At 38.6% G+C, this 13917-nt stretch overlaps 1 protein-coding gene across 5 annotated transcripts in view; it reads left to right on the forward strand.

Annotated features, from left to right (window-relative positions):
* The window catches only part of NALCN (sodium leak channel, non-selective), a 237353-nt gene that overhangs the window by 211373 nt on the left and 12063 nt on the right, over positions 1-13917 (forward strand). For all 5 annotated transcript variants that reach the window (XM_080575903.1, XM_080575902.1, XM_080575905.1 and 2 more), the window contains 10 exons: positions 301-405; positions 1129-1235; positions 3131-3251; positions 3337-3435; positions 6303-6396; positions 6934-7040; positions 7446-7520; positions 10269-10388; positions 11445-11513; positions 13242-13390. In XM_080575903.1, the coding sequence (XP_080432029.1) occupies positions 301-405; positions 1129-1235; positions 3131-3251; positions 3337-3435; positions 6303-6396; positions 6934-7040; positions 7446-7520; positions 10269-10388; positions 11445-11513; positions 13242-13390 (1046 nt within the window). The remainder of the gene's footprint in view (positions 1-300; positions 406-1128; positions 1236-3130; positions 3252-3336; positions 3436-6302; positions 6397-6933; positions 7041-7445; positions 7521-10268; positions 10389-11444; positions 11514-13241; positions 13391-13917) is intronic.

Raw genomic sequence — 13917 nt, forward strand, 5'->3', positions numbered from 1 at the left:
ACTTGGAGAGTTCTTTATAAAGAGAATGGAAATTCTTATGTCTGCAGAATTTAGCAAGGTTGTACACTGAGCGCAAGAAAGCTTTGATCCTTATCTACAATTCTTAGATGCTATATTAATAATATTAACAATAATAACACAGCACCTGGTTACTGGATAAGAACCTGAAGTAACGTTATGAAAGCCTTATCTCCAGGTTTATGTAACAAAATGATTCTTCCTGCATTTCACGGAAAGATTTGACCCCCTTTCTCAACTCTGCAGGAGGAGAGCTTGACAAGTCTAACTTCATCTTTACAGGTTTCTATTCTTTTGCTGACATTAATGCTTGTTTTTGCAAGCTTTGGAGTACAGCTATTTGCTGGAAAACTGGCTAAATGCAATGATCCTCACATCATCTCTAGGGTAAGAACTGCTTTCCTGTTTCAAAATAGTAGTATGCTGTGCCATTTCTGCCTGCTGGGGAAAGCAGATGGGGCAATCAGAGCGATCATATGAGAAATGGAGATCTTGGGCACTTTCTGTTTCAGAAGCAGGATGAAGGAGGGAAAGATGGTAAAGGAAGAAAAGAGTGAGGGTAAGGCTGGGTTCTCATGTCAAAAAGGAAAGTAAGTCCAGATATTGGGGACTGTCTGAAAAAGCTGTGAAATTCATTCCATATTATTTGCAAAAGACTGTATGTCACATGGAATTAACCATGGAATATGGGACCTTTGCATTACTAAATCAGTGGCTAAAAATAGGTTAGCTGCTGGAGATCAAAAGCACTGGGAATGCTTTATTGGTTCCATGCAGAAAGTTAGCTGTGTTTCTTACTTAATTTGGAGAAATATCATCATTACTTAAAGAACGCAATGGTCTGTAGGAAAGAGGTGAAAGCCTAGATGGGCTAGCAAAATGAAGAGCGCTCTTAACCCTGGAAGGAGGAGAGTCTTTTGAATCCTTTCTAAGCTGCCTTTTTCCTTTGGGTAAAGGTCCATGGCTATTAATCCCAGGCCTGTAAAAAAAAACCCTATCATTTTCATTTACACTGGTTCCCTGTGATGGCAAATGTGCTGTTTATATTGGCATTACAGCCTCTCACACAGGCTGTTATTTAATCTCAGTCTATGGTTTATTTTACTATAGGAAGATTGTCATGGCATCTTCAGAATAAATGTAAGTGTTTCCAAAAATCTCAATTTAAAGCTAAGACCTGGAGAGAAAAAGCCTGGATTTTGGGTGCCACGAGTCTGGTGAGTTGCTACACCTTGGCCTGTCTTTCTTCAAAATCTCAGCTATTGATGTAGAGTATGACGCAAATCTCATGGCATTATACTGCTGATGGAGTGTTTTTATTGTAAGTAAAATGGGTAAGAATAATCTTACCGTTATAGGTAATAAGGGTAAGAATTCTGGTATATTTAGTAATAAGCCAGGCATGTGAAAGTTTTCCAATCTTAACCAGCTGTTCTATTCATAAAGCAGAAAGAAAAAGAAAAAAAAAAAAAAACATAGTTTGTGAATTCAGGAATTAGACATATGATTATTATTACAGTGGGAGTAATTGGCTTGAACGAAGATTGTCACTTCAGTGTGCTTAGTGATGTTATGAAGACATTCTGGGAGCTATCCTTCAACACCAGAACCTCAGAATAAATGGGAAAAGCTAGGAAGAAAAAGAAGTGGAAATCAATGTGCCTATAGATAGCCCCTAGAACCAGTGAACAAGTCATGCCTGAAACCAACCTTTCTCTTCTATGGCCCTCAGCTATGCCAGCTGCCAGCTGCTTCCTGTGTCCCAAGTAGGGAATGCTTGGGGTCTATCTGGCACAACAGTGCAGTGATAATTCTTTAAGACCTAATATTATATTTGTGATTAATATTTTGATACAGTGCATTTAATATTTCCTAAGACCTGAACAGGCAAAAAAAACTCTCTTTAATTGTTTATATTTTTAAGTTGATTGGCATTTTGCAAAATCAGCTTAACAGCCACAATTATTTTAATTGACTATATGTGTGGGTAAAGAAAGCACCAGCAATGGTATATTCAGAGCCATCCTACAGTAATGAAATAATATGCTGTGATTCGAACAGTCAGTGAAACTCTGACATCTGCAGAAGTCTTTGTTTCTGTATGCTTCAGACAAAATTCTTCCTCGAGTAAGCAAATTCAATCTACTTCAGCTTGATCCAGAAATAAGCAAAAACTGTCTTCATCAGCATAACTGTAAACTTTGGGGAATGTTTTGTTATTGTAGAAAAAGATTTTACCTCAAGGACATTCATGCCACCTGTTGGCCATGTCTGGCCAGATTTTCAAGAGCTTGATGACACGTAAGGGCCACAAAAAGGGCAATAGTAAAAGCCACATAAAAACAAATATATATCAACATCTGGGAGCTCTCTTTTTCACTGAGTGGTTAGACTTTCACAAGCACCCAATACTCAACAATTCTTCTGGAATCCAACTATTTGCATTTATAAGTTTTTGAAAATTAATTCAGCTCCTTGGAGTATCCATCTGAGATTGCAGAGGCAAAGCAATGTGCTAACCTAGCCCATAGCGGGTACTTTCAATTTTCAGCTGGAGAAATCCTCTTGAATCTCAAATGATAGATGAAGTCAGAGCACATGGTATGGGAATGCCAAGAAGATGTGATTTCCTCTTAGCAAGTTTTGCTTTAGACCATCAGTTTGTGGTGATAATGAAATTATGAATAACATTTGCAAAAGTATCTCATTGACTTAGAAGTCTGAATCATTTATGTGGCTTTGAGATTGATCTCCTTAAGGTAAATTTAGGAGAATCTGGCCAGTGGCATTAAATCCATTTTTTCACGAATGCTGTGTTTTGCTTTATTGACAAAAACACTAAGATGCAGCAACATGTTATAGATTCATTACTGTGAATCAGATTATGAATAACAATATAAAACATACATAGGGATCAAGAAAAATAAAGCTATTCATATTTATTACTGCTGCTATTGTTTTATTATTTCTTGAGACAACTTTTCTTATATTTTTTGGTCTTTCTCACCAACTTTGCAAGGTATTTAAATGTTAGACTATAAAGTATAAAGACAGCAAATAGAAAGAACAGCCTTATTTCAGGAGTTTACACCTATTTGTATACTCATTTCAGGGCAAATCCTCGGAATTTTAATTTTGATAATGTGGGGAATGCAATGCTGGCACTATTCGAAGTTCTTTCATTAAAAGGCTGGGTGGAAGTCAGAGATGTTATTATTCATCGCGTTGGGCCGGTAAGGAAAAGCAGCAGAGTCTTTGAATTCTACAGCACATACTTTGATTTGTTTGGACAATTAATCATGTTTTTCTTCTATTCAGATCCATGGAATCTATATACATGTTTTTGTATTCCTTGGCTGCATGATTGGACTGACCCTTTTCGTTGGAGTTGTCATCGCTAATTTCAATGAAAACAAGGTACTGATTGAGATGATTTATTGTGTATAGAACTGGCACTGCAATAAATATTGAATGTGATTTTACACTGTCTACACTAGCTGGTGGTGTAAGACTGCCTTTAAGATGAACTTACTAGTCTTACATTCTGCAAGCATGGCCTCAGACACACCTAATCCATATTTGCTACAAAACTCAAGCCTGGAATGATAGCAATCCATCACATTCTCTTTCAAAGCTCTTTGAGTTTATTTATGATGCAGCCATATTGGCAGATGGAGAATGAACCTAAAGCACACTATATTTACAAATGCTCCAGAGTCTGCTCTTTTAGTTTGATGCAGGCATACGTGCAGTGGCAGGTAAAAAGTCATGCTATGCTTGTATGTGTTACAAATAAACGGTCTCGTTATAGCCCTGCAATTATAGCATTTCAGATCCAGAGAAAGCTACATGGCTTTTTCCTGGCAGACAGCAAAGCACACTGTAAAATTAATTGTCCATCACTCAAACAAAAAGAAAGTATTCTAGGAAAAAAAATGTGGTTTAAATGGGCTTTGTGGATTACCCTGAGAAGTAGAAAAACCAGTCCCTTTTTTTCTGAGCCTCTAGTGGTGCTTCTGTGGCACCAAGACATACTTAGTAATTTTTATTATCTTGCAGTTCACAGTGCCCCAAAATAATGAGATGACTGTGTTACAGCTATCTAGAGTGATATTCTTATCACTCATGGCACTGGAGGGAAGGGATCGTTGTGTACTCTGGGGCTTGGGGATGCAAGACATCCTGGTGAGCTACAGCTGGAGACAGACTGGGTGCTGGCATTGCCCTTGCTATTGCCCTGGCATGAACTCTGCAGCAAACACAACTGTCAGCTGTGCCCTTTGTGGAAACTACTTGACTCCTTCTGGAAGGGAGCTGAGCAACACGCTACCTTCTCTTCAGTGTGGGCAAGTACAGCATCATGAACTGCAGTTAAGGAGTAGTAGTGCAATAATTCTGTAGAATTTACTATGAGGAAAAAAAAAACTTAAAATTTGAATGGAAAAGATTAATATGTTAATTATGCAGAAAAAAAGCAAACAGCAAAAAATAGCAGGATCAAGTAGAATGAAAAAATATACAGGAACTGAAAAAAAATGTGAAATAACATGCAGAGAGGGCTAGAAATTAGTCCAAAAAGAGTAGAGCAAAACAGTCCAGTGAGGACTTTTTGAGGTTAGTAACCGTGAGTAACAGTGTGAGCCAGATGCTGGCTTTGGAAAGTTCATAGCTGATACGTGGTTAAAATTGTACCAGGAAGGAGATTGGAAGGAGTTTGTTTGAGAGTTGGACAGTTACTGAGTAAAGCATTTTACATGAGAAGCAACAATTTTCTGAAAGAAATAATATATTTTCAGATATGCCATAGTATTTCACGGGATGTCTAGGAGCTTCAGGCCTAGAGATGTTGGTCTGGGAACTACCACAGGGGACTCAGGGCTGGGTCTCCAGCAATCCCAGCGCTGCAGCCCAAAGCCCCTCAAGCCCCCTCTGTTGCTCAGCCCCCACGCATCGCTTGCCGTGCCACATGTCCAGTTGGCAGCGAAGATGTGATTGACTCAAACATTGTCTGGCGGCTTTGAACTGAGGTCTGAATGCAAACATACCTATGCCAGCAGTAGCCCCAGTCACAGACCCAGCTGTGCTTTGTGACCCTTTGTAATAATGTGGCTGGTGGAATGGCAGTTTTTGAGAAACAGATCGACTTGGCAACTCCGTTTATAAATTTTATAAGTTTCACTTTTTTTGCCACCTTTTGTCTTCTTTGTGGTGAAAGCCCACCAAGAACATAAAACAGACACACACACTTGGATGAAAGAGTTGCCTTTAAGCTTTTCTAAGCAGTACGGTTTGGGACCTGACACAAATAACAGGTATCCTTGTATCTGTTGCTTTGCATCGTGTTTGAAGGCACCTGCTCCCAGGGTGCCATTTGGGGATGCAGCTTCATAAAGAGATTATGTCTGCTACAGAGGGAGCTCTCCTGACCTTATTAGCAGCACAGCCGGCTGCGGTTCCAGCGCATACACAGGCCAATGCCAAGGGAAGCCCAGACTTAGCGCGGCCCTGTGCTACCTGGGCAGGCCGCCGCGTGTCAGGGAGACGGGCCTCTGACATTTACCTTGAAAAGGTCTCGCTTGTGCCTGCAACTCCAGACTCTTTCCCTGAGATTTTACAGTTCTCTGAAGTGATGAGGACCCTATTTTGTTTTGAAGGTCATTCTGAATAATGTTGAATTCTGTTTGGGGTTTGCTTATTTTTTCCTATGTTGCGAAAACGCATTACCATCTACCACAACCTGTCCTGAAGGTGTTTGTATCTTCACCTCTTCTTGCTCTTCCTTTGTGGAGAACTCTTGTAGATTCACAGTATACTGTGAATTTACTTTATTTCAATTATACCCCAAGCAGAAGAGCTGTGAAGAGCTGCAGCAGACTCTTAGAAGGCTTGCTACCTGAGAAACTATAGCAGCACTGACAAGCCGCAGGATTTTTTGCAGCAAAGTCCAGACAAAATCGACCACTCCAAAACAGCTCTTCCTGGCAAGTGATGTTCAGTCAAATGGAAGACATCCTACAGTGCTTCACTGGCCACACTGGGCTGCTGCTACAAAGAGCAACAGCTGTGCCTGCTGAGTCCCAGAAACTCATGGCTAATGCATCCCAAAATCCTCTTGAGTACAGGCAGATACTTTGACTCCTTTACCCAGGCTGTGTTATTTAAGGAGAGTTGCGTATGTAACTTTATTTCAGACACCAAAGAGGATGTTGTTTTCATGTTTACTGCTTTAAATGTTCTTGCTTTTATATGACAAAAGCTTTATACGCTTCCCTTTGTTTATTAAGGGGACAGCTTTACTGACTGTAGATCAGAGACGATGGGAAGATCTGAAAAGCAGACTGAAGATAGCACAACCTCTTCATCTCCCACCTCGTCCGGGTATCAAAGATATTTTGATTTTATTCATGTTGAGCCCTAGTGTTCGTAATTCCCCAGGAGTCCGAGATTCAAATTAAAATTGTAATCGTGAGGCCACTAGGAGGTTGTGCATAAGTTAATGTGGAAACAGGCTGCAACCACAGATCTCTGTGTAAGGCTATTAAAATCAACCCAAAAAAGGTTGCGCTTCGATGGTTTTAGGATAAGCCTTAATGAAAAAATGAATTTTTAAATGAAATATATTTGCAGTTGGCTCTTAATGATATGAATGGAATGTATTAACCTGACAGCAGTTGAATGATGCACTTGCCCTACAAGTACCAAAGCCTTCATGCAACACTGGTGTTCAGTATTTGAAATTATATGTTCAGAAGGCCTATTTGATATGGGAAATTGTAGCAGAAAATTAGAAATGTATTTCAAAACTGGTCAAGGCTTATGTTGCCACTAATGAACATGGAAAATATGTCAAGAAGTGGAGAGGGAAGAATACCACTGCGTATTTTAACTCTCCTCCCATAACTCTATCTTTTTCAGATAACGATGGCTTTAGAGCTAAGATGTATGATATAACTCAGCATCCATTTTTTAAGAGAACTATTGCTGTGCTTGTTCTGGCCCAGTCAGTGCTGTTATCAGTTAAGGTAACTGTGTTTCTTTTTAAGTGTTTTATTATAGTCGTGTAGAATGTATTGCACATTTCCTAACACCAATTAACGATCAATCGAGCCATTACTGGGATGAATGTAGTGAAACATATGATTTCTGGATACAGAAATCTCAGTTGGCACAGATCGCTGTAGATTAATTGTAGTTTGTGGAGCTGAATCAATTTCTGCCTTTTTGTAGTCTGGTCAACTATTTTTAATTTCCGGTTCAGCTGTAAATCCGCAAGAGAAGAATACACCACAATACTGTTCCTATCTGAATATACTTTAAAGTTAAATCTATTCATTAATAAATACTTCTAAGAAAAGTTAAGGCAAGAATAGACATTTATTTCTGTTTAACATCAACTCTTCTATGAATAGATTTTGTTTGCATTTCAGTGGGATGCTGCAGATCCAGTGACTGTGCCTTTAGCAACAATGTCTGTTGTTTTCACCTTCATTTTTGTCCTTGAGGTAAAGTAATATACTTTATGTCTTCTTGAGATTAAGAATAGTATGTGTATATTTTGTTTTGGTTTTAGGAATGCCGTCTCATTCTTCCCTAGTTTTATTTCATAACATGTACATTTGGGATTCTCCATGTTGCTTGTCCTGAAACGTGTACTATAGGAATAACTTTTCATTTATGATAGTCATAATGCTCTCGCACCTTGAGCTTGGGGCTTTTTATATATGTTCAACTCTCATCACTGCAACTTGTGGTTTTGGTGAACCCAGTGAACTCTTTTTTTTACAGAACGTCTCAAATTAATTTTTTTTACACGTCTCAAATTAAATTCACTCTACAACACAATGCCTGTCACAGGAGTTCTGCCTGATCCATTTGTATTTTGCCTAGACCTTCAGGACAGAGGACATTAATCCCCACTGTTGTGTAGCTGTGACATCTTCAAACCTCTCACAGTTGTTGTTGTTGTTCTTTTTAAATTATCAATCATATTATTTCATTTTAATACCTTTCAATAAGCTATGTCAAATTCTAGTATTGTCTATCTTTTGTTGTACAGATGTGGATCCTGTGTGGTAACTGTTCTGTATCTATGACAAAATTGTCATCAGAATCAACTGAGCAAATTGCAATTAGCCTGCTTTCATAAGACTGGAATCTAAGGACCTAAATATATTTTAAAATGTGATTATAACATGTAAAATGTATTTTTTTATTATTTTTTATATATAAGGATATCCATAGCATAGCAAAGCACACATTTATGAGGTTAAAGAAGGTGCTTCCTCTGTTAATACAGAATTATTTTATAAGTTTGTTGTTGAGTATCTTTCTTTTTAGTCCCTTCTGAATAGCTGATACTGACCACTATCATAAACAGGATAGCGGACTAGATTTCCCACCACTCTAATCCAATATGACAGTTCCTATGTTCCAGTGATAGGTTTTGCCAGCAGTGATGAATAAACAATGAAGTGAACACCTTGTAGCAGCTGTAGATAGAGTATGTCCATGTTGTTGCTTCTTTTTTCTCTACCCAGGAGAAATCAATATCTCCTGAGAGACTGAGCAAACACAGAAAAGTTTGATTTTTATCATACATAGACAGGTTTTAACTTACCTAGTAACTATGTCTTCATAAATACTTTTCCTCTTACAGTGCCAGGGGAAACAAATGCACTTCTAGAATTTCAAAGGAACTTTTTCAGAGCCAGGAAAAATTCGTTGGCTGTCTCAACAGGCAAGCTATCACATTACGAGTGCACTCGATTTATGGAGATAGGAAGCAGCTTCCTGCCCAGGATCTTCCCTAATGCAGCAGGATGATGTTTCAGACTCTGCTATGTATGTTGTCTGCCACCACTAGCAGACATGGTACTTGAGGAAGGCCAAGCCTTTCTATCTTGTTAATGGCCCTGCATCCAGTTTAATGAGTCATGGTTCTGTCCTAAACCTCTAATGCTCACATCCTTATATGTGGTGTAGAAGAACAGGAAGAACTCAGAGATCTCACTTTTGTTGCAACACTGATGATCACAGAATAAAGCAAGATGTGATTTTTTATTTGCAAGGAGTGATATTCAGTTCAAGACTATAGACACCCCAACTTAGGTAATTAAATTGTATAAATGAGATAGGTGTTTGATTTGTTGCTGTGATCAGGAGAGATGTAAGGTGGGATTCAGTTGCCTAAATAACTGAAGGCATCAAGAGCTGATCTCCCCCTGCCTCCACAAGCTGCTACAGGAGGGCAAGGTTGTTTAGAGGTCATGTGTTATCCCTGCCAGCCTCATGCAGCTCTCTCTGATATTCTAGGACATCTGAACTGACTGGATAGAGGTGAGGCAAGACACCCTTAGGTACCTCAAATGCTAATTAGAGAGTCAGAGACTATATTCTTTTTTTGGGCTTCAGAAAATATACATCAGAAAACTAACCAGAGAAACAGATTTTTGCCACAAACTCGTGTCCCTTTATATGTAGTTTAGTTTTCAAAGATTTCAAGAATACTGCTAAAAGGCAGTGTTGCAAGCTGGGATGGAAAAAAATCATGTAATGAATGCCTGGCAATTATTCCCTTTATATAGTAATGCTTCAGTTGCTTTGAGATTTGATGTGAACTGTGTACGACAAACTCTCTGGTGTCCCTTCTGCCTGCATCACCCTACCTCAATATCTGTTACTTGTTGTGAGTTTCCTATCAGTATCTATTCTTAAGCTTCCTGTCTGCACTTCTCTTACCTATATTGGAAATGTCAAGCACTTTTGCTGCAGTTTTTACCAGGAACGTTGTGAAATGTACTGCCTTTACTGTTCTTAGCTTTCTTCTCTTATACACTGCTGAGTACAGATGGTGCTGAGTACAGACAATTCTTCAAAGAAATGAATATTTGCAATATGGGAATGCTTTTTAATTAATTTGAAATATAGGATCTACAGAACACAACTGTGTTCTTGAATTCAAATATGATTATGTGATTTTAGCCTGCTTGTATAGACAGCTATATAGCATATTACTACCTGCTGTAGCTACATGTTGCCAGCATAATCATTTTTAACTTAATAACTTGTTTAACTATAAGAAATCTTAAAACCACATTCACATCAGTAATCTATACATTAATCATTCAGTCTGACATGGTCAGCCGCACTCGTTTGGTACTCCATCAACTATTTTAGAGAATGGAAAAGATTCCTGTAGTAAGAAATAGTAATTTCTTCAGTACAACTGAAAACTTGCTTTTTATCTATAGGTCACAATGAAGATTATTGCCATGTCACCTTCTGGCTTCTGGCAAAGCAGAAGAAATCGGTATGATCTCTTGGTGACATCTCTTGGAGTTATATGGGTGATACTTCACTTTGCCTTGCTGGTAAGATTTACAAAATGCAGTTCCAGTGCTTAAGCTTAATTTTATCTATTAAGCACCAGCAGTAGGATCACCACTGTGCTACATCCAGATAAGTCCTTGGTAGTTTAACAAGTAAAAAGCTGAAATATGGATGAAACAAATTAAGCTTGTTGCTAAGAAGAAGGAATCCTTCTCTTGGGCAATGATGAAGTAAGAAAGTCATCTGACTGGTATGAGGTAGTGTCTGTAAATATGGTAGAAAATTGAAGTCTTTAGAAGGAATGTAAATGAGGAGGGGAAGGAACCTGAAAAGGAGGAAGGAACCTGAAAAGACTGAGAGCTCTTATCAGCAGGAGTTTCATGAGGAGCAAGCAAGTAGACCATGCACAGAATCCAGATAAGAGCAAAGAACTGGCAGAAGGCATAGGTTCAAAACTGCTGAATGGTACAATCTGTCCCAAACCCAGCAGTGTTTCTGGCCCACTGATGTTGGTCAAGAGGCTGTGTTTAATCCAAGAAGGCAGAATAAATCATTCATGGAAGAGAGAGGAAGAAATCAGCTTTCCCTCCATCTCATCCTTTTTTTTTTTATGCTTGTCACTAATCACCAGCTGTGGAAGTCACCACCATATAATGGCTGGGGTTTCACTTGTCTGCCCTAAGCTCTTTTTCAAGGAAAACCTGTTCAGTGTGGCTACTCCTTTGCTCTGACATCCTCAGTTTGCTCCCTGCTGCTGAGTGGTTTGAAAGGCCTGAGGAGTTTCTTTAAGCAAGCAGCTGCCTAGACAAGTAGACCAGGGGAGCTGGACATAATTACTGCCCAGCTAATAGGAGGACTGAAAGTATTTTTGTTTTATGTGTGGGGAGGCTGGGTTAGTATTTTTGAAGTGGTAGAGCATCTTCTGTTATTTTCTTACTGTTCCATCATTCTTATTGAAATATTGGTGCTACTAGTTCATGGTTTCTCTTATTTTATATGGTGACTTCCCTTCATTATTAAAAGACAGATTACCCTTATCTTTCTGTGAGATCACTGGGGGAAAGTGATGTATTCAGTCTTTCATGTTTCTGTTCCAGAATGCGTACACATACATGATGGGGGCATGCGTAATTGTCTTCAGGTTTTTCTCAATTTGTGGGAAGCATGTAAGTATAAATTAGCTACTACAGCCATTGCAGTGCTCATGTGTAGACTGAAGGAGTAGTTGCTATGTGTCTCTAGTGCACATTCTATAGGGATCAATATTATATGCCAACGAAGGAGACTTCCAGCAGCAGTCTCCAATTTTATATGCTGTCTTATAAAAGCCACAGTTTTAGGTATCGTATAATAATAATATATTATAATTACTGGAAAAGCTGCACTTTCTAAAAAAAATAAAAGTGCTACTGCACTACAAACAGATTTTAAAAAAATGTTCTCTAAAACTCTGAACATGTATTGTGCTACTCTCAGTCTTTTTCATTTCAGTATGGTGTGATGTGCATGCTATGTATTTTATTTAGCTAGTGGAGTGGTGGAAGACCCACTCATCTTGTTATGATTCTGTTCTGTCATAGAAGTTTCTTCCTCCAGAATGTAGGTCTGTGTCTTTAGCACTGTATGTCTTACCACAGTAAAGGATTTATATTCAATTCGAAAAAAAGATGTGCCAAGATACTCTTCTGGAGGCACTGGGATGGCTACAAAGCAAGTCATTTCTAAAGTTTATATTTCTTTCGTGCTTGGATTTGCTCTGATGTAATTGAGAGTAGACTGGCAGAATAAGCATAGACAGAGAACAAACACATTTGTTTAATATGTGGTGACACTGCATTCTCTTGCTGTAGAACTTAGATTATCCAAACATTTTCTGTGAAGTCTAAATGCATTAAAAAGTAAAGATTGCTGCAGTAGGTCACCGGGGTTAAGAACAGTGAGCCAGAAGGCTTGTTAAGTAAAGATAAAAACTTTTCTTTCAATCAAACTACACAGAGCCTGTAGAGCCTTGGAAGTCAAATGAAATATCCTTGCTTCTTCTAATGCAGCCAGACCATGTAATTGCCTTCAAAGCTTTCTGATTGATTCTGAAGTTTTTTCAAGGCTTTAACATAGTCATTTGTGCTTTTGTGTTAGGAGCTGCATCAGTCTCATTAATTTGTCTGCTGTGATACAATGCGATACCTAAAAGTTAGTATGATTTACCAGTTTGGCATGATTCTAAAGAAAACCACTATCTCAGTCCCATTAAAGACAATTTTCTATAGCATCCAAAGTGTTTAAGGGTATTAGGGCAATCTAAAGTAATAAATGTACAATATGGCTGCATTGGAAAATAATATCTATTATCTAGACCCATTGCATATGTAATTTCCAGAATTATGGTCTCTTCTTAAGTTCTTTGGCCAACTTGCAGGAGAAATTAACTAGTTTAATCAATCTGTGCTGATTTTAAGGAAATCCCCTTGTCTGTACATTAGCCCATTTCTTGAGATAAGCCCACAGTAGTTTACTGTACCACCATTTGTGCAATGCTAATTTTGATACTTCTGGAGTATACTGATCCTAGAATATTATAGTAAAGCGTATGCTGTATTGTTGCTGTATCATCCTATATGGTATTATCTTATACATACTGCTTGAGGACCAACATTTTGACATTGTTAGATGGATGTGGTGATATCTTCAACAAGTAAAAAGCACACTGAATTTCAAAGGAAGACACAAAACGTTCAGTTCCAATCAGATTCATAATGTACCATTTCACTGGGTTCTTCCATTAACTTATGTGTGTGAAGAATTTGTTGTCAAAATGGCAACTGCAATAACTCTCCTTTCACTTTTATCTCTGCTTTCCTGAATGACATTATGGATTGCTTTTTCTGTCCTTCCAGGTGACGCTGAAAATGCTACTCCTGACTGTGGTTGTCAGCATGTACAAGAGTTTCTTCATCATAGTGGGAATGTTCTTACTGCTCCTTTGTTATGCTTTTGCTGGAGTGGTTTTATTTGGTACAGTGAAATACGGAGAGAACATTAATAGGTACAGTATGTACAGTTTCATGGGGATGTTCCTTAAAAAGCACCCCCAAAAAATCACATTCTGTTTGAAGCTTATCCCTGGTAAAAAACAGACGCGTCCCCTGGTCTAGCTGAAGAACTCTGAACAGAATTTCTGATAGGAAGCACTGAGCCATCTTTCCAATCCTTGTGCATTGGACCAAATGACACCCAGTCCAGCCCAGAGCAGACTGAGATCTGCTTTTCATTATGCCAGCTGGAATACACTTCAGAGCAGCAAAGCACTAGCCACAAGCTGCAGAAACACAGTGTGCTTACTACATACTCTTGGCGTCATGCAGCAACAGGATCTATATACCAGATTGATACAGAGAGGGGACAATTCTGTCAACTTAGCATTAGGAGATTTCCCAATCAATATCATCATCAGACTTCAAGAAGAGAACAGAGACAGGAGAAAGGATCTGGCCTTGAGTCTGCTTTTGCTCTTTAAAAGAATGAGCCAGAATATTCAAACCTGTGTCTGAGCTAAATTTTAGTTGTTGTATC

This window comes from Anser brachyrhynchus (assembly GCF_964034855.1).
Source record: "Anser brachyrhynchus genome assembly, chromosome: 1".
Taxonomy (NCBI): Eukaryota; Metazoa; Chordata; class Aves; order Anseriformes; family Anatidae; genus Anser; species Anser brachyrhynchus.